Source organism: Rhineura floridana, chromosome 7 (assembly GCF_030035675.1).
Source record: "Rhineura floridana isolate rRhiFlo1 chromosome 7, rRhiFlo1.hap2, whole genome shotgun sequence".
NCBI classification, from domain to species: domain Eukaryota; kingdom Metazoa; phylum Chordata; class Lepidosauria; order Squamata; family Rhineuridae; genus Rhineura; species Rhineura floridana.
The window spans coordinates 84,239,027-84,260,497 of NC_084486.1; the positions used below are offsets into that span (position 1 = coordinate 84,239,027).

The following is a 21,471-nucleotide window of genomic DNA, read 5'->3' on the forward strand; positions in this document are numbered from 1 at the left end:
TATGACACCACCTTACTTACTTCAAACCAGTAGCAGATGGCATGGTGGGGCAGTGGTGCTCACATATCTCTGGTTGGTCAAATAGCTGTTGCTTACCAAGAGTTAGAGGGGTAGTGGCTATACCAGTACATTTGCACTGCCCTGACTTCACCACCTTCTCTACATCCCTGGAAGCAGCAGTAATGCGAGTGACCAGAGGGTCAGGGCGAGTGTCGCCATCCCACCACGCTGTCCGCTACTGCTTGAACTTCCTCTTCAAAACCTACTTTTACTGTGAAGCATTTGGCACAACTCCCTTTCCCATGCCTTCCCCAACTGGTGCTGTCCAGATGTTTTAGACTACAACTTCCATCAGTCCCAGCAGGCCAATAGTCAGGGATGATGGGAGCTGCAATCCAGCAACATCTGGAGGACAATAGGCTAGAGGAGGCTGTTCTACTGCAATCAAGACCAAGTGCACATGAATGAAATATTGCACATGCTTTTCCTATTTACCCCTGCCTCCCTTTCTCCTGTTGCTCCCCTGTGCCAAAGTTTGGATTGCAAGTAAGGACATGTCTTCTATTGTGGCATGCACATTGATGGTGTTATATAATTAGATCTTTTCTCTAACGATGGTTCTTTTGGAACGTATTCACTGAAGGCCAATAAACTCTAAGTTTCAGCAGAGCAAGAGATACAAATATATGCCACTTGGGATTTATTTGTAGCTGAATTGGGAATAGCAAAGCATCCAATGCTACCTACAAAGAATCTGCACAGCGTTTGAATTCTGGGTTGTTTGTTTAAACATCTGTGTCAAGAACGTATGGCCTGTGCCAATGCAAGCTGTAACGTATCTTGTTCCCTGTTAAAACAACCTTTGAGTATTGCTCTAGCTCCCGGGGCTTGAAAGGCAGATTAGCAGTTCTAGTCTTTTCACAACTCCCAGTTGCCCTTAGTTTTGGAATGTTGATCTTGCACCCCACTCCCTAATTTTATTTTGTCAACATGGAGATGGGGAGAGTCAAAGTATGCATAGAAAGAAACAACGATTTAAAACCTGATGTATCAGCATCTCGATTCCTTGGCTACCAGCAAGATAAATTCCAAATGCTTTGTTCTCCAAAACAGAGCAATAATGATGCTATTTCTCTTCCCAAAACTCCTGAGATTATGGTACTTACCCTAGACTTGTCCAGAGGTTGTCATTCTCATCAGTCACTGTGATCCCATTAATCAATTCCCTAAATGCAGGACACAGACATGTGATCTCTGACATCATGACAATCTGCTGAACTTTGGAATGCCCACACTTCCAAGCCCATCATCTCAAGCATATTACTTCTTTTCCTCTGCACAACAAGATCCCTGCTTAGGTCAGGACATTCAGCCTTCATTCTCCTGATCCCCAGAGCAAATCACTGAAGGGGATATCCCCAAAGATACAGTCAAAGAGAACAGAGGGGCTCAGATACACGAATCTTCAACTCCAACTCTAAGACTCTACATGTGCAAACAGTGGGCACTGACCACCTCTGTGGCTCTCTTTTATGTCATAAAATTATGAAATATTAGGGGTGGGGCTGGAACAGCAAAATGGCCAAGATCTGCAATCTCATGATAACATTGAGCAAGCATCTTGAGATAACCGGGGGGGGGGAGAGATTAGAGAGAGAACATTATAGGGTTGGTTGAAGGAAGATCAGAATCTATTGGCACAGCTCTGGTTGATTTGCAGAAGATCAGCAAGTGACTCCCAGCTGTAAACAGCAACCAATACCCTGCACCCTTCTTAATTAAGTTGCTGAACTGAAGAAAGCTTAAGGTGAAAACCTAGAATGGGTGTGTGAGAAAGGAATGAGCTCAGTTTGGGTAGTGAAAGCAAGTTCTTGGGCCAAGCATGGACTCAGAACTACTCTGTTCACTAATTCTAAGTGTACATTCACCCCTTAAACCTCCATTTGCACCTGGGATCTGGTTTGTGGACCTTGGGATTCTAGTATAAAAACAGATCCTGCAAGCCTGCCTGCCTACTCTATTGGGCAAGGATGGGCAACCAGCAGTCTGGCCTAATTTCAAAAGCCACCTGTAAGTGATCAGTTCAGATCTCTGCCAAGAGTGATTTGTCCATCTGTCAACTTGCTTCTTTGAGAAGGCAAATGCTATTTTAGGCTGCATTAACAGAAGTATAGTTTCCAAATCACATGAAGTATTAGTTCCCCTCTATTCAGCACTAGTTAGGCCTCATCTTGAATACTGTGTCCAGTTCTGGTATCTGCACTTCAAGAAGGATGCAGACAAACTGGAACAGGTTCAGAGGAGGGCAACAAGGATGATCACAGGACTGGAACCAAGCCCTATGAGGAGAGACTGAAAGAACTGGGCATGTTTAGCCTGAAGAAGACTGAGGGAAAATATGATAGCACTCTTCAAGTACATGAAAGGTTGTCACATAGAGGAGGGCCGGGATCTCTTCTCCATCATCCCAGAATGCAGGACATGGAATAATGGGCTCAAGTTGCAGGAAGCTAGATTTCGACTGGACATCAGGAAAAACTTCCTAACTGTTAGAGCCATACGACAATGGAATCAATTACCTAGAGAGATAGTGGGCTCTCTGACACTGGAGGCATTCAAGAGGCAGCTGGACAGCCATCTGTCGGGAATGCTTTGATTTGGATTGAGCAGGGGGTTGGACTTGATGGCCTTATAGGCCCCTTCCAACTCTACTATTCCATGATTTTATGAGATGGGAAGAAGGAGTGTGTGGTAGAAAGAAAGAGTGAAAAAGCCCACTTTTGGCTTTGCACCCCCTCCAGCATGCCCACCAACTGCTCCTAAAGGAATATGGCTCTCAACAAGAAGAAAGGGTTACTTGACCGTGCTGTAGGGCACCCTCTGTAGTTGCATAGAATCCCTCATCCTTACTCTTCCAGCACCCTGTGACTCCTTCCAACCACTTGGCTTGTTTTTGTGTTGATTCCCTACCCCCACCCCCAGAGTCAATTTTTCACCAGTGAATTAATCAAAAGAAATTTGTTCACAAAATGCTGCAGGGTCTCATGGCAATGTACACTTTAAATCAAAGAACTCTATTAAATCCCTTGCAGGACACTGTGCTTCATCAGCATGAGGAATATTATACATCCCACAAGGTGACTCAGCATCTGAAACCAGCTTTATGGTGCACTGCTGCCTCCTAGTGGGCTTTGCTAAGAAAATAAAACTGCAAGAATCAATTTCCATAATATATCAATTTCCTCTTCTGAATATTAATATGGAAGTTGGAAACACATCTGGGGAACTAAAAGAGTACTTTCTACTACTGCAGTTAACTCCTCCTTTACATACACACACACACACACACACACACACACACACACACACACACACACACACACACACACACACACACACACACACACACACACACACACACACACACACACACACACACACACACACACACACACACACACACACACACACACACACACACACACACACACACACACACACACACACACACACACACACACACACACACACACACACACACACACACACACACACACACACACACACACACACACACACACACACACACACACACACACACACACACACACACACACACACACACACACACACACACACACACACACACACACACACACACACACACACACACACACACACACACACACACACACACACACACACACACACACACACACACACACACACACACACACACACACACAGTTACAAGCCTGGACAAGAATACTATATATGATATTCTTATTTAAATAGAGCATTCACTGCAGCATTTGCTGGCTTGAAGACAAAATTGGTTAACACAAGCCACAGAAGACATCTTGTAACTAGTTTCTGACTCAAAAAGAAGGTGGTATCTCAGGAAGAATATTGACTGAAAGCACGAAGCATTTCCTTTTCAAACCCTTACCAATATCATCTATTTTTCCACCCATAACTGGGAGTCACAGCTTGATTAGATATAGCTAAGCTCAAACCAGAGCAGCTAGAGAGAGGCGCACTCTAATCAGAAGTATTCCCTACTGCATCATCAGAGATCTTGTTGGAATGAAAATCTACCCTGTAGTACTACCACCAATTTAGCAGGAGCTGCTTGGAAGGTAAAACAGGAGTAGCAGTATAAGTGGGGCAAAAGTGGCACAGTGCAGAACAGCAGTGTAACGTTTACAGGCTGTGCCATATAAGCTTCAGTGCTTGTGATTCACTCTTTTGGGAATGGGGGCTATGTCTTGCTGAAAGCACATCCCTCCCCCATAAAAGAGATTTCTGCATATATGCAAAGATCCATCTAAGCATGTGCAAGAGATTGTGGTTGGGGGATTGGTTACACTTTCATTAATATTCACTGTGCATGCACGAGCACTATTATAGGTATACATGCAGTAAAATCAACTGTGCATCATCAGAAAGTATGGTCAAGTGGTGTACACCTTGGTGGTACCACTTCAGTACAGTGAGCCTAGGCAGTGCGGCACATTACAGCAGTAGCTTTGAGGCAGGCAGCCTTGCCCTGTGGCATGGGGATTGCATTTGGCAACAATCAGGGAAGCTTTTAAAGAGCAAGGAGGCATATGTTACACAGCTGATCTTTGAATCTGCCTTTGGAATTGTTTTTAGGATGGCTCTTCCAAGCACCTTTAGCAACAGCAGCTCTAATACAATCGTTACTGTGTGCCCATTTTATTTTTGCAGACAGAGGGAGCAGGAGGCTTTATTAATTTATTATTTGGTTTATATCCCACCCTTCCTCCTAGCAGAAGCCTTGGGCTATAGAGCATGTTCTAGTGCCAGATAGGAACCAGGAAGGAGCTCACTGCTCAAAATGGATTCTGGGTAGTGGTGGTTATGGGGAGAAATAGATTACCCCCCTTCCTCTGTGGCATACTACACAGTCATTAAAAATCCCAACACAAATGCATTAATAGCAGTAACCAGAATTGAATTTTAATTTTCTCCTCCTGATTCAGTAGTTACATTCTTATTTGGGAAGAAGATTTAACAAGTGCCATTCATACTCTTAAGACTTGACTATTGCATGCATGGGGCCTGCCATATGAAGGCCGTGGTTCCCCCCCCCCCATCCATCATTGTATTTTTTGTTTCCAGGCAGTTCAGTCCCAACTGTTCCGTGCTGTGTTTCACATGTCTTAATTAAGTTACTATTTTTACCCTTGTCACCGAGGGTGGGTGTTTAAGTCCTATTGAAATGGCAATTAAATTCATTGCAAATCAAGTTCTTTCCCTTTAATCGTCATCGCTTGCACTTAAAAAGGAAAGGCAATCATGGAGAACATTTGATTTATATTTTGTATAACCAGAGTATAATAATTACATCATCATATGTAATAAAAAGGGCAATGAGGTCAACCCCAGAACAGATTTTTTCCTCGTTTGTCTCTGAACCACTGATGACCCAATTACCCTACTGACCCAGTCCTTATCTTATATAGATTAGGTAATAACTTAATATTGTACCTAACTCTGGCTTGTGTTATCATATTAACATCTGATAAATGTTGATTCTTTGTTTTTAATTATGAATATCACATGTTTTGTAATGAAGGGAGTAAGCAAGCAAAAGAGCATTAGAGGATAGGGAACTATTGGTTGGGAAGCTGTGAACAGCAAGAACAAAATGGTGGTAGTCCTGGATTTTTCATATATTGATTAGAACTAACCAGCCAAATCCACAACACCACCTGCCATTGTTCAGCATTTGCTTTTAAGGATGCATCTAGAGTCTAGACCATCACTTTTGTTGCATTTGTGTCTGGGTGCTAACCTCCATGCATATTCTATATATGTGTATGCTTCTTCCTCCAGGGAGTGTGGTTTATGTTTTTGGCTTTTGTTCTTTTAAATAAATGCTGAAACTGTATCCATATACAGAGCTCAAAAATCTAACTTAGTTTGCAGAAAGAGTGCAAAGCAGAAGGCAGGAAAGGACCTTGAGATGAGACTTCAAAGAAGCTGGGTTGCGAGATCATGAAATAGTCAAGCTGAGCTTCTGCTAAGAGAAGTTTGACAAGATTAACCAGATGAACTGACAATAAGTGTAATAATGCAAATTTACTGTTTGGGGAAGCAGGAGAAGTCATGGAGGAGCAATGCAAGACTTCTTATTACTGTCTAATCATGCAAAAGTTTGTAGCTCTTTAACGAGTACAGGCTTGTGTTTGAAGGTTAACCCTCTCCACCAAACAATTAGGAAGTGCACTGTAAACAGTCACAAATGTTGCAAGAATAGCATTAGCATATTGCTCACATGTTAGGACATATCCCATGACAAGTTATATGTATCTCAACTTGTACATTTATCAACAACGATCCAGTCAAAGATACTGTCCATCATCTTCTTGACTTAACACTCAATGTGTGTTTAGATACCTAATGTCCCCCATTTTAGAACTAGTGGTTAAAATGGAGATCCAAATCATTTTCCAAGAAGAAAATGCACTTTAGGTTTGTTTATCCCGTTGCCTGTTGTGTTACCAGCAGTGACTTTGGAAAGTCGCTGTGTGAACGAGCAAGTAAGTTATTATTAGGTTTTTTTTGGGGGGGGGGGAGAACCATAGGTGTCCTTATTCCCAGATGCCTTCACTGCTAGGTAAGGCAGACTTCCTCTGTTGAAGCAAAGGCCTGTGCTATGGATCGCGTGCAGAGCATCACATCATTACAGGTTACACCTTCATCCCGCCCTCCTTAAAGGTCACTTGAGTTCTACCTAGAGACTTACTGCTGCCTCATCAAGGGGATGTTCACACAGTTGGCAGCAGCTACAGCTGCAAAGGGGACCCAGCGTGCCACAAGGGATGGGGCTCTCTGTATGGAGATAGATAATGCAGTTAGGAGTAGGACCAGTTTTTTAGAACTCGGGGGGGGGGATTGAGGGAGGACATAGTGCCTATGCTGTTGAAACCATAAGCTTAATGCCAAGAGTTATTCCACTGCCCCAAATTTTTATAATGAATACTCAACTGCTTACAATAATGTTGTACAATAGGTGAAGCCAAAAGGAAAGACAGACATCTCACAGTCAAAATAAGCCGCTTACAGGATGGTGTGCCTTCCCACTATCCCACTCTACAGTTCCCAGGGCTGCAACACAGAAGCACACAATCACTTCCTTAACGCTAAAGATACTGGAGGGAGATGCCAGATTGCTCCCTCATCTGCAGTCCTGCTTCCTCCCTGCGATTAGAAGAACTAAGTATTTTATGACATTACCTTGGTGTAAAGGTTGAGTCCCACAGCGGTTGCCAAGGCAGTGCTGGTAGCAGTGAAATAAGCAACCCCAATTTGCCTGTAATCATCCAAAGGATATGCAAGTTAGGTCCATCAATAGTCCATTTCAGGTCAGAAATTGTGCAGCAGAGGGCTCATTCACACCACCAGTGTCCGCTTATTGTGGCAGATTCATTTACTTGCTTTTACTGTAGAACGTCAGGCTCCTCTTTCAGAACAAGCCTTTGCTTTGTGGATCAGCAGGTTCTACCTGATGTCCCTACAGTGTGGATCTTCAGTAGAGAGCCAGTATGCAAAGAGATCAAGAATCTTTCCTACTCTAGCTCTATGATCCAAGGGAATAAAAAATAGAGATTGACCATGAAGCCAATTGGTGTAGACGGAGTATCAAATTATCCACAAACAGCCACTTTCTCACTTCACCTCAGTATAAGATCCACCATTGTGTACACAGAAGTAAAGCTATGTGTGTGAATAAGCTATGAACACCACACATAGGGGCACTAAGATGGTAGGATGTGTATTCATCTGTATCCTCCCCACCAGCACCAACATGTTCTGTTTACTAGAGCCAGTTCTAGTAAAAGTGCTACGCATCTAACTGATAGAATTACAATGATAAATGGATGCATGGCAAATTGCTTGTATTGTCCGATTCTCCCAGAGGGCATTTCCTGCTGATTTATCCAAGCTATTCCAGCCAATAGAGCAGATCCTAAGTAAAGCCAGGATAACTAACCTGACAACACTTAAAGACTATGCCATCAGGTAACCTTGCACAGGTACTTACTTGAGTGAGATGGGGCTGGCAGCATTGCGGTTGGTGTAGTTCACAATGGCATTAAAAGACTGATTCACCCACTGCCAGAAGACAACAGCTGGAACTGTCCTGTAGGGAAATGAATGAGAGAGAAAAAGATCCAGGTGATTGAATAGTTTTTTATGCATCCATTCAAACAACCCGAAGTGGTACAACTGTCATTATCCCTTTCTCTGGCCCAAAGTGTTCAACTTTATCGGACTTCATTTACATGTAAAAAAAGGTAAAGGTGTCCCCACACTTATAGTGCAAGTCGTTTCCGACTCTTAGAGTGACGTCTTGCAACGTTTACTAGGCAGACCGTATATATGGGGTGGGATTGCCAGTTCCTTCCCCGGCCTTTCTTTACCCCCCAGCGTATGCCGGGTACTCATTTTACCGACCACGGATGGATGGAAGGCTGAGTGGACCTCGACACCTTTTACCGGAGATTCGACTTCCTCCTTCCGTTGGAATCGAACTCCGGCCGTGAGCTGAGCTTCGGCTGCGTTACCGCTGCTTACCACTCTGCGACACGGAGGGTAGCCCTACATGTAACCCTAAGCCAAACCATGACTTGTAGTGAGCGAACAAACATGCAGGTTTCCAGAGAGGAGACCGTAACTGCTTTGCTCCTCCTCCAGATGTTCTGCTGCTTTGCTGCATTGAGCCAAGGCTATATTGTCCTAACAGGGCTATGTGTGTTTGGTGGAAGGAGATTCATACCTGGGTCTCCCGACTGCTGTCTCTCTCTCTCTCTCTCCCCCACACCTCCCCAGATATTGTATTTAAGGCTTGGGCCTGGCAAGAACAGGAGCCAAAGGGTGAGAGGAAAAAGGCTCTCATCCTGCAGCTCTCAGTCGAGGGTGAACAGCTGAGACACAAAATGAAGGACTCACAGATTGATGATCAGGCAACATCTGGAGCTGTGCAAGGGAGAGCACAGATGAGCAGGGCGAATGCCCTGGATAGCTGCCTTTGGGTGGATATAGGGGGAGGGCAGCATTTTGGGGTGCAGCCTTTATTCCAAAGAATAGCAAGAGGAACAGCAGCTGGATTATTGTTAATATTTTTGTACTGAATATATGCTTTTAGTCTTGTCTTTTATATTTTGGTTTAGTATTTATATTGTAATTGTTTGTCATCTGCTTTAAGAATTATTTAAATAGAAAATAGAAAATCTAATCCATCCAGGCTCATGGTGTAGCTCTCTCCAGACAGACAAGCTGTAACCAAGGCTTGTCCTACGGTTTACAGCTCACGGTTTGTCTGGAGAGAACTAATGCAAAAGCCTGGATTCAAACAAGCTAAACCAAATCATGGTTAAGCACAATAGCAGAATAACCAGGGAGGAGCAAAGTGGCCCCAATCTTTTCTTCAGGAATGAACATTTGTTCATTCAACACTAAGTCATGTTTCGCTTTGTGTGCTAACTGGGCCACTGACAAAATTCTCTTTAACAACCTCTTTATAATGCTGAATCCATATATATATTGGAAATAAAAAACTATGATCTCATCATTCATTCTATACTTAATGGAAGCAACTCTTAATGCCACTAGTATAAAAAATTACTATTTAATTTTTTAACACTACTGTTATCTATATGCAAAGCAATTTTAATGGGAAATGCTTTAAAAAAATGGGGATGCCATAGCATCTGATTGTCCTGATGCGCAACCTTCACAAGTGCGACTGGTGGGGACACGAGATAGGGCCTTTTTGGTGGCTGCCCCTAGGCTCTGGAACTCCCTCCCTAGGGAGGCAAGAATGGCCTCCTCTGTGCAGTCTTTCCGCCGACAGCTAAAGACTTTTTCCTTCCAGCAGGCCTTTGGAACTGAAGGTTTTAAGGGTAGTGACTGAAGAGGATGCTGTATGTTATTGTTTTACTTGTATGCTCCTAAACTGGGTTGCAGTATTTTAAGTGTATATCTAATTGGTTTTAACATCTTAATAGTTTAATCCTGTTTTAATGCTGATTTTATATGTTTATATGTTTTATATTTTTATAGGTTCTTAATGATGTGTACCTGTTTTTATCTGGAAGCCGCCTTGAGTTCCAGTTTGGAAACAGGGCGGGGTATAAAGATAATAATAATAATAACCTATACTCTGGACAACCTATACTGTAAGGACAGAACATGGAGAAACTGACTAGTTCCCAATTGGAAAGGGTGTGAGACAGGGGTATATTTTATTACCCTATTTGTTTAATCTATATGCAGAACATATCATACTGAAAGTGGGATTGGACCAAGATGAACGAGGTGTGAAAACTGGAGGAGAAATATCAATTTAAGATATGCAGACGATACCATACTACTTGCAGAAACCAGTAACGATTTGAAACGAATGCTGATGAAAGTTAAAGAAGAAAGCACAAAAGCAGGACTACAGCTGAATGTCAAAAAGACTAAAGTAATGACAATGAAGATTTATATAACTTTAAACTTGACAACGAGTACATATAACTTGTCAAGGATTATCAATACCATGGCACAGTCATTAACCAAAAGGAAGACAGGAGTCAAGGAATTAGAAGGTAGCTAGGATTGGGGAGGGCAGCTATGAGAGAACTAGAAAAAGTCCTGAAATGCAAAGATGTATCACTGAACACTAATGTCAGGATCATTCAGACCATGGTATGCCCGATCTCTATGTATGGATGTGAAAGTTGAACAGTGAAAAAAAGAGAGTAAGAGAAAAATCAACTCATTTGAAATGTGGTGTTGGAGGACAGCCTTGCGGATACCATGAACCGCAAAAAAGACAAATAATTGGATGTTAGAACAAATTAAACCAGAACTGTCACTAGAAGCTAAAATGATGAAACTGAGGTTATTATACTTTGGACACATAATGAAAACACATGGTTCACTAGAAAAGACAATAATGCTGGGGAAAACAGAAGGGAGTAGAAAAAGAGGAAGGCCAAACAAGAGATGGATTGATTCCATAAAGGAAGCCACGGACCTGAACTTACAAGCTCTGAACAGGGTGGTTTATAACAGATGCTATCGTAGGTTGCTGATTCATAGGGTTGCCATAAGTCATAATCAACTTGAAGGCACACAACAACAACAACATATACTGATTTAGTGAATTCAAGGTTACTTTCACTTTTTTTACTACTTCTTTTTTAAAAAGACAGCCAACAACAGGAATCTTAGATTGTACTCTAGAGTACTTATTTTACCCCAAATGAACTATCATGTTAGGTGAACCGTGACTTCCATTAACAGAGAGGTGGTGGGTTTTTTTTGTTTTTGTGTGACAGTGCTCACCAGTTATGGAGTACGGTCACCTCTTTTTTTGCTGCCCATAGCAACCATTTTGTGCGGGCACCAATACTGCTTTTATCAAGATATGAGAACCAGGACCTCCTTTTTAAAAAAAACCAAAAGAGGTAAACATAATTGTTCGCCCAGGTCTAGTAAGCCATCCATCTAAAAGAGGGATAGGAAACCGGTGGCCCTCCAGATGTTGTTGAGATACAGCTTCCTTCATTCCTGATGACTGGCTGTTTTATTAGGGGAGGAGGTTATTTTTATTTATTTTTATTTATTTATTAGATTTTTATACCGCCCCATAGCCGAAGCTCTCTGGGCGGTTCACAACATGTAAACATCCAATACAATTAAAACATTATTAAACAACTAAAAATGCAGAAAAATTATACCAAAAAAACCAAAACATAATTAAACACATAGACGAGCACAAAACTCAATACTAAAATATTAACTGTTAAAAAAGTATTAAACTGGTTAAGATGTAAAGATGTTAAATATTAAATAATTATATATTAAATTCTCCTAGGGAATAACATCATCTGAAACATGATATGGGGGTGATTTCCTCCGCCCTTCCTAAAACCTTAAAGAGCTTCATAGCTGAGCAGAGATTGAAAGCTGTTTTCCCACATCCAAACCCAATAAACTTTCCACACGCAGACTTATCTTCAAATTGTTTCAAGGCCTTTTAACTTTACACAGAACCCTCCATTCCATGGCCTATCTTGACCTTCCATCCTCTCCATCTTTAAATGTTGTGTGCACAATCACATACAGTCATGCCACAAACATCTGCTAAATACTCATTTTGGAGGGCCACAGGTTGCTCATGTCTGACCCAGACATGTTTCATTTTGACCTCTGTTAGGGACCTGGACACATGGAGACATATCATAGGTTTCCAGGATCCAATTCTATGAATTTTGACAAAAAAACACATCAGCCTTATTTTAGACTAGGGATTACTAATGAAATTAAGAGCTATTACCACCAAGTATAAACTGTTTGAATGAATGGCAGAATTGATTAATAAGAAAACATGAAAGACTGAGTTGGCCAAGGGGACTAGCAGTTTCTTTCTCTGATAAATATTAGGCATAGAAATTAATGGAGAGTAGTCTAATTATTAGATTAATATGTAGCCAAATGTTACATATTAAAAGCAGTGAATACAGACCTGCTGTTGTCTGTCAGGTTGAAGTCACTGAAGATGGAATCAGACATGTAATAAATGTGTGGTAGCAATTAAAAAAAAACTTGCCATATGGTGGGTCTATGGAGAGGCAACTATCTCAGGTGGCAAGACCGCACAGTAAGCTAGACTTTACCAGGTCCTCCATTTCTTCAAGCTTTCAAGCACTTGTATATGCATGGCAATTAGATTCAACATATGGTTGGACGTTACAGATGTGATAAACTGTAATGCTTCTTCCATGAGGTTAATGGGCCACACGATTGCACGTTTATTCAGTGGCATGAACAGCAGATATCGACAACTATTTTAGAAGTGAATGGAAATCCTATGGGAGTGAATACATAAACACATACATAAAAGTATTCACATCTGGCATATTATGGACAGGAAGTGGAACAGATGTGACCAAGTTCCTCAAGAAGTTCTGCCTTCCTAGGACCTGGCTTTGACAACATGGGGGAAATTCCGTCTTCATCATGCTCTTCTATCTCACCAATATAAAGAATCTCATTTAGTTTGGGAAACAGGACAAGAGAGAGAGAAGGACCCATTATAAATGCATCCATTTTTTTCTGAAGTACTTATGTAGCTGCTTTTAGCCAGGCAGTGAAAACTATTCTATTTCGGTGAGGTTTTTTAGGATCCTGATTTACTGTGATTCTACTGTTTTTAACTGTGTGTATAATAGAGAAGCAAGGACACTAACTCTTGTTTCAAGTGAATAAAGAGGCCCAGATTCTGGACTCTGCTACCATACTCTACTCAGATCATTGCTGGACTTCCCAAGTGGTTTATGCCTCTTAGTTAGTTGAGAAGTTCATGCAGTCCAGATAATTCTATATTTTATTTATTTGATATCTGCAACAAAGCTTCCAGGGCAATTTATCCCAGGCTCAAGCCTCTAGGTATAGGCAGGGGTGCATGCACTCTGCATGTGTGCAAGAGCACAGAATTTAGATTCAACGTAATTAAAATCTCAATTTTTAAAACAAAATCCAGTTTCATGACAGCTGCAAAAAATGGACCACAAAATATGTAGTCAAAACGTAGAGGATAAAAAGGAAGGAACAGTCAGGGGGCATTACTTTGATGCCTGAAACAGTTATTCCCCATGGCTCACAGAGCTAGATATGCTATATTAAAGACAAAGCTTATCTGCATATTGATGCAGAATTTGAGCTACTGCACAATTCTATGTTTTAAAAGCACAGGCTGTATCTTGTCTGACTGTATAAGCTTGGTACCTGCCTGCTCAATTTGCCTGTGTTCAGACTCTCCAAGAAATCCCCCTCACAGCACGATTCTAGCCATGCCTTGACAAAAGTAAGTCCTAATGAATTTAATGGGGCTTACTCCTAGGCAAATGAAGCTAGGATTGCAGCCTTAATTACCATCCATGTCATCTGCTACTTTTGTTTTGAAATAGCAGGTGCACAGTGCTAAAGATTAATTGCCTGAAGAACATTTCACTGTTAATATAGAAGCCAATAGCAGCGCTTGAAGGCCCTTCTAGAACAGGAAGAAAAATGGGAGAAACTAGAAACAGTGTAGCACAAGCATGGAAAGGAACAGCTTTCGAAATTAAGCTTAGATGACTGAGCCTCAAAAGGAACAAACATCCAGTACTTCATGGCCCACAAAAGCAACTTTAATGGAGCAGGAACAGAGAAAAAAGGCACACAAAAGCCTGAAACACTTCTTCATACCTGTAAAACTGCAGCATAAAGCCAGTGATGGCCATTCCCCCAGGGACTTGGAACGACATCCTCCCTATTAAATTCATCTTCTCACCAGAGTCAGGGTGGAAAGCAGAGTCATAAAGCTTCTTGGCATAGAATAGCTGCTCCTGGTTGGTTCCTGGGGGCACAATGCCTGCCCTGCAAGTATAAGGAATAACTGTCCCAGTTCCATCTTTCTAATAATTCTGGCCTCCAAGCCGAATAGCATAGCATGCCCCCACTACCACCACTGGGGTTAACACCATCCAAATTTCTGTCTTATTCTGACCAACTTGCAGATTCATATTTTTCAACACCAAGTCCAGGATAAAGAAATCCTTCTGTTATGGAAGGTTACCCTTCGTTTGAACATGTATTCAGATAATTCTGTTTTTATTTGTATACTCAAAGCAATTAACAGACTGCAGCTTAACCACTGATTTTATTAATGCAACTGGATTCAGGCTACATGTGGATTATGCAAGAGCCTCAAATGCTTTTTTTAACCATTCACTAGTCTCCCAGCCAGTTACCTGCAGCTCTCCACTAATGCCTTCGCTGAATCCAAGTCATGCTCCGACACCAATAGCGTCCGAGGGTCCGTAATGCTGAAAAAGTGCTTTACACGCCCCATAAAAGTGTTCTGATCCCAGCGAGGGGCATCGATGTTAAACATGGGGCCACTGGCTGCCATTTTACTGCAGAGCAGAAAGGGAAGAAGAGACAATTCATAGGTGTTAAGCTTTACTCAAATAAAACTAAGGATTATGGTTGTCAGGCATTCACCTGGAGATGATGGCTACCCTTTTAAAAGCTATGAGGGACTGAGAAAGTATGCATCTGTTGCAACTCTTGCCCTGATAATTTATTAGTCCTTCTGTCCATTCTCCTCTCCGACCTGCTGTGGGGAAAAATAAGAGCTCTGCCTGCTATGTGAAATAGAAGGAATGTGTGTGCAAAAGACTGGTAGGAAATGCAGCTGTTACATACTCTTTATATATAAACAGGTACTACCTCCATATGAAGGCTTTACAGCCCTACTTAGTACACAGTATGTTTACAAATGTCATGACCTGTGATGCCCTGCAGATGTTTTGGACTACAACTCCTATAATCACAGACAATAGGCCATGCTGTCTGGGGCTATTAGAAATTTGAGTCCAAGAATACCTGGAAGTCACCAGGTTGGGAAAAGCTGGACTAATCTAACTTGAAACATACAATTGCCACTCAGTTACAAGCTGTCTCTTCATCTGATGTATTCAAGCTAGTATTTTATTTATTTGAGCTACAGTGCCTTGCAAAAGTAATCAGACCCCTGCCCAGTATTCTCATATTACTGTATTACAAATGGTACATTGTAATTTCATTCTGTACAATATTTTATTTTGAAACACAAACTCAAAATCAATTATTGTAAGGTGACATTGGTTTTATGTTGGGAAATGTTTGTAAGAAACATAAAAAACTGAAACATGTTTCTTGCATAAGTATTCAACCCCCACACAATAATATCTGGTAGAGCCACCTTTTGCTGCAATAACAGCTTTAAGTCTTTTGGGGTAGGTATGTATCAGCCTTGCACACAGTGTCGGAGGGATTTTAGCCCATTGTTCTTGGCAGATTCACTCCAGGTTGGTTGGACATTGCTTGTGGACCACAATCGTCAAAGAGAGCCACAGATTCCCAATGGGATTGAGATCAGACTTTGACTGGGCCACTGTAGGACATTCACCTTTTTGTTCTTAAGCCACTCCAGTGTTGCTTTGGCCTTGTGCTTGGGATCATTGTTCTGCTGAAAAGTGAATTTCCTTCCAAGCTTCAGGTTTTTCGTGGGCTGAAGCAGGTTCTCTTGCAGTATTTCCCTGTATTTTGCTCCATCCATTATTCCTTCTATTTTAACAAGATGCCCAGTCCTTGCTGATAAGAAGCATCCCCACAGCATGCTGCTGCCACCACCATACTCCACTGTAGGGATGGTGTGTCTTGAGGCATGGGCAACGTTAGGTTTGCGGCACACATAACACTTTGAGTTTTGGCCAAAAAGCTCTATCTTGGTCTCATCTGACCACAAGTAATCAGACCCCTGCCCAGTATTCTCATATTACTGTATTACAAATGGGACATTGTAATTTCATTCTGTACAATATTTTATTTTGAAACACAAACTCAAAATCAATTATTGTAAGGTGACATTGGTTTTATGTTGGGAAATGTTTGTAAGAAACATAAAAAACTGAAACATGTTTCTTGCATAAGTATTCAACCCCCACACATTAATATTTGGTGGAGCCACCTTTTGCTGCAATAACAGCTTTCAGTCTTTTGGAGTAGGTATGTACCAGCTTTGCACACAGTGTCGGAGGGATTTTGGCTCATTCTTGGCAGATTTGCTCCAGGTCGTTCAGGTTGGTTGGACATTGCTTGTGGACCACAATCTTCAAAGAGCGCCACAGATTTTCAATGGGATTGAGATCAGGACTTTGACTGGGCCACTGTAGGACATTCACCTTTTTGTTCTTGAGCCACTTCAATGTTGCTTTGGCCTTGTGCTCAGGAACATTTTCCTGCTGAGTAGTGAATTTCCTCCCAAGCTTGTTTTTGAGTGGACTGAAACAGGTTCTCTTGCAGTATTTTCCTGTATTTTGCTCCATCCATTCTTCCTTCAATTTCAACAAGATGCCCAGTCCTTGCTGATGAGAAGCATCTTCACAGCATGATGCTACCATCACCATACTTCACTATAGGGATGGTGTGTCTTGAGGCATGGACAGTGTTAGGTTTCCACCACACATAGTGCTTTTAGTTTTGGCCAAAAAGCTCTATCTTGGTCTTATCTGACCACAAAACCTTTTCCCACATCGCAGCTGGGGCACTCTCATGCTTTCTGGCAAACTCCAGATGTGCTTTCAGATGGCACTTTTTGAGTAACGGCTTCTTTCTTGCCACCCTCCCATACAGGCCAGTGTTATGCAGAGCGTTTGATATGGTTGACCGGTGCACCATTACTTCACTCCCAGCCACTGAACTCTGTAGCTCCTTCAAAGTGATTGTTGGCCTCTCTGTGGCTTCTCTTACAAGTGTCCTTGTTCTAGTGCTGAGTTTTGAGGGACGGCCTTTTCTTGGCAGTGCTTGGGTGGTGCAATGCAGCTTCCACTTTCTGCTTATTGATCCAACTGTGCTCACTGGGATATCCAACTTGGATATTATTTTGTACCCTTTTCCTAATCTATGCATTTGTATTACATTATCTCTCACTTCTGTAGAATGCTCTTTGGTCTTCATTTTTCTTCAGATCCACAGCCTGACCAATGATCCTTCAACAGTGGGGGTTTTATCCTGACAATGTGACAGCAACTTTAATGGTTCACAGGTGGAGACCAATGGTAAGGTAACTGTGTCCTTGATAGGGCAGTTTTTTCATCTGTGTAAACTGGGAGCTTCCACAGCACAGGGGTTGAATACTTATGCAAGCAACATGTTTCAGTTTTCTATATTTCTTAAAAGCATTTCCCCAACATAAAGCTAATGTCACCTTACAATAATTGATTTTGAGCTTCAGTATTTCAAAATAAAATATCATACAGAAAGAAATTACAATGTACCATTTGTAATTCAGTAATGTGGGACCATTGGTCAGGGGTCTGATTACTTTTGCAAGGCACTGTATTTATATACCACTTAATCACCAAAATTTGTGAACAGTGTTCATGAAAGTTTCAAAAAGCATGCAATGGCTAAAATAAATTAAAACTGATCATAAAAACAGAACTTCCTTAAAATGCCTGCTGGAATACAAAAATCTTTGTTAAGTGCCTGAAGTTCAACAGGAAACTTCAAACAGAATCCACTGTAAAACAGTGCCTCCAATACCCATCTCATAGAGCCGGTCCAAGAGGATGCCATTGTTAGTGGTACAAAAAGTCACCAAAAGATCAAGAAGCAAGAACAGAGTCGCACTCCCCGTCTTGCTCTTGATACAACTCATCCATCAGGATGACTAAACCCAATTCAATCCCAAAACCACCCCTCCCTCAACCCAGACTGAAGTGGATCCAGATAACCCATATCCTCCAGGAACTCATGCAACTGCTCAACCACCTAGCCCAACAAAATTGTAGTCGTGACCAGGCAGTAAGACATTAAGATGTGACACGCACATTTTTAAAGATATGGCAATATTACATCTTATTTCAGATATTTACATCCCATATTTAAATCCCACTCTTCTATATTTGCAATACTTAAATTGTGCACATTAGGCAACTAGTGGTTATCCAGCTATGGTTCTTTTACCATAAACATTCAGGGCTCCAGTATGGATACAGATGTCACTCATGTGCCACTCATTCAGCATAGCTATCATATCAAGGTGGCACTACGGCAACTAAAACAGCTTTTGATGTAAAACTTGCTGCAGTCCTACCAAGTTAGATAAATTAGAAACCTATTATTTGAAACATACAAAAAATTAGGAGTGCCTCAAAAGACATTTGATTAAAATAAATGCAGGATAATTTTTTGGTCTAGCTTGAGGGGTAGGTAGATGGGGTTTATATAATGAAATGGCATCTAGGCTGCAAACTAGTCTGCGAGTTTAGCCCCAGGACTGGTTGGAAGAGAAAGACTAGAAAAATCAACGGTATTCCAAGAGAGTTGTTCTTTACAGCTTGATAATCTGGGGCGGGGAGGAGGCATAAGATGCAAGCTTGGCTGATGAGGTACGATTGGTATATGACCCAAAGTTGGGATACTTTATATAAGAAGTACTGATAGCAATTCAAAGTAACACTACTAAGACGACACTGAAAAGAAGCTGGGAATTCTGTGAGAATCCCACTCTTCAAAGAATAAGCTATTTATTTGTTCAGCCTATGAACTTTGACATGAATTGGATCACACTGTGAATCTTCAGCCACAGAAATATATTACGCACTGGGGTGAGGGTGCATTTTATTACCCTGTTGTTCACATATCAAACACTCAGCATCTATGGAATCTAGAGCACAATCTTTGCTAAAGTAATAGCTATACATTCCAAAGAAGTGCTATGCATGCTCTGTTAAAATATTAAACAGCAGTCCCGCTTAGTATTATTGCAGAGTTAGGACTGACCATAATCAGGAGCTAGCTCTTATGCAAATACTGGACTGTGTCCTTACCAGGTATAATGCATCACCAATTATCTGGAAGTCTCAGGAACAATTACAGTTCCTATGTCCAAGACTCTGCTCTGAGTAAAGAAATCCATGGGGTTAAGGCAGATCAGGAGGAGTTTAAAATCAACTTATGCACTGATTATAGCTCTATTTGTACATTATCTTTTGGATTCTTTAGGAAAAATTCCAACTTTGGTTAAGGAATTCAGTAAAATCAGGCTATGGTCTGAAGGGACATAAGGCCACCACCTTGCTGAAGCTAAGCAGGTCTGGGTCTGGTCAGCGCCTGGAACCGCATGTATGTCACCTTGGGTTCTATGGTGAAAGAAAGGCGGGGTATAAATGTAATAAATAACTAAATAAAACCATAAGATCTGAATGGATGGGACTTAACCTAACTAAGACTATGAAGAAAAAACTCTGAACAATATTTCATACCTCAGAAAAGGTCCCCAGTTAGGGATTAGAGTTATACAAAATGTAATCAAAATAAATGAATGCAAGCAACAAAAGATTTAATATTGCTTCTGTTTATAAACATACTGCTGTACACTTTCTGTACTTTTTAAAATACTTTCTAACAGGCAAACACTGATGACAAATTTTGCTTGGTTACAGGGAAAGCTAGAAGTAAAGGAATAGTTTTTCCATGTATTAAAAAAATTATGATGCAGTAATGTTAATGTACCTAAAGGAATAATCTCACCCAGACAGGGCCTTAACTCTGGATCAAAGCAACATATCAACAGAACATAGAAACACACTCTGGTATTGCTGCAAGTTTTATAACGAGCTGATTTTAAAAAATTCTCATACAGAGAATTTGGTTAATGTATAGAGTACATACAAAATTAAGTCCAGGACTATCATCACTCATAGCAGTTTGTTATTAGGAAGGAGCTCTATATTGCCATGCTAGTGGTACTGTTGCAAATTTTGTATATAGTTATGGACCTCCACCACCTTTCTTCATGGTAGCAGAGGATACTGCAGCATATGATGCAACTTTTGTACATCAGTTCATAATTCCCAATACTATATTTAAGCATTTGAAATTTAACAAACAGGAAAGCAGGCAGTTATCACAGAAGTTAGCATTACCAAGCAGCTAATCACTTCAAGACTAATCAGTACAAAAGAAAATAGGAAGAGGCAGACCACCAGCATAACACAGCACCATTCCAGGGCCACTGCTTTTTCTTTGGGGGGATGTGCAGAGGAGATGGAACATAAGTACACTACTGTCACTCGCAATAGTGCCAATTTTTCTTTAAAAAAAGGAAATACTGCTATTGCCATAAAACACCCAACAAAAGTCAGTGAGAAGTCTCGCCTCCCACAGAAATTGCCCCAATCTGGACACAGATTTCACAGCCTGCAAATGAGGCTACAAAAGTAAGAGGCTATCTTCATTCAGTCTAGGAACCATTTGCCTATAATTTTTTTCCACCACTGGAGGCAGAAAATGTGTAACTGTACACTCTTGGCAATACATACTTTAATAGTTGCATATTATATGCCACAGCAGCACTTTTCCTGTGTTGAAGGGAAAATATCCCATTGATCATGCAGGAAAGCTCCTATGACAATAACTCTTAAAAAGGAAGTTAGGATGGTCTCTCCAGACTTATATTTCTCGAGGGAAACATACCCATGGACATATTTGAGATGCACAGAGCTCTTCTTCAGAAGAAAGGGCTCAGAACAAGATGTGGAGCAGGGGAGGAAAAGAATATAACGTGTGGGTTAAATCAGCACATGAAGCACCCTGCGGTAACAATGAAATCCCCAGCAGAAAATAATGAACTCAATGTTAGTTGAAAGTTCAAGCTCCCAGATATGAAAGAACAGAAAACTTTGTCCGAAGCAATGGCTTGCCGTTCTCATTTACTACAAATGTATGGGGTGGGTGGGTTTGTACACTAAACTTCATAGAAAATTCTCTATCTTTCTGTAAGATTTTCTTATAGTTCACTTGTAGTTTGAAAGGTGTTCTCATTTGGCACATACACACACACCTTTAATT

At 41.2% G+C, this 21,471-nt stretch overlaps 1 protein-coding gene across 1 annotated transcript in view; it reads right to left on the reverse strand.

Annotated features, from left to right (window-relative positions):
• The window catches only part of SFXN2 (sideroflexin 2), a 41,679-nt gene that overhangs the window by 11,277 nt on the left and 8,931 nt on the right, over positions 1–21,471 (reverse strand). The window contains 7 exon segments of the mRNA XM_061636149.1: positions 1,167–1,183; positions 1,186–1,226; positions 6,776–6,861; positions 7,267–7,342; positions 8,075–8,173; positions 14,275–14,445; positions 14,820–14,984. Coding sequence (XP_061492133.1) covers positions 1,167–1,183; positions 1,186–1,226; positions 6,776–6,861; positions 7,267–7,342; positions 8,075–8,173; positions 14,275–14,445; positions 14,820–14,984 — 655 coding nt within the window.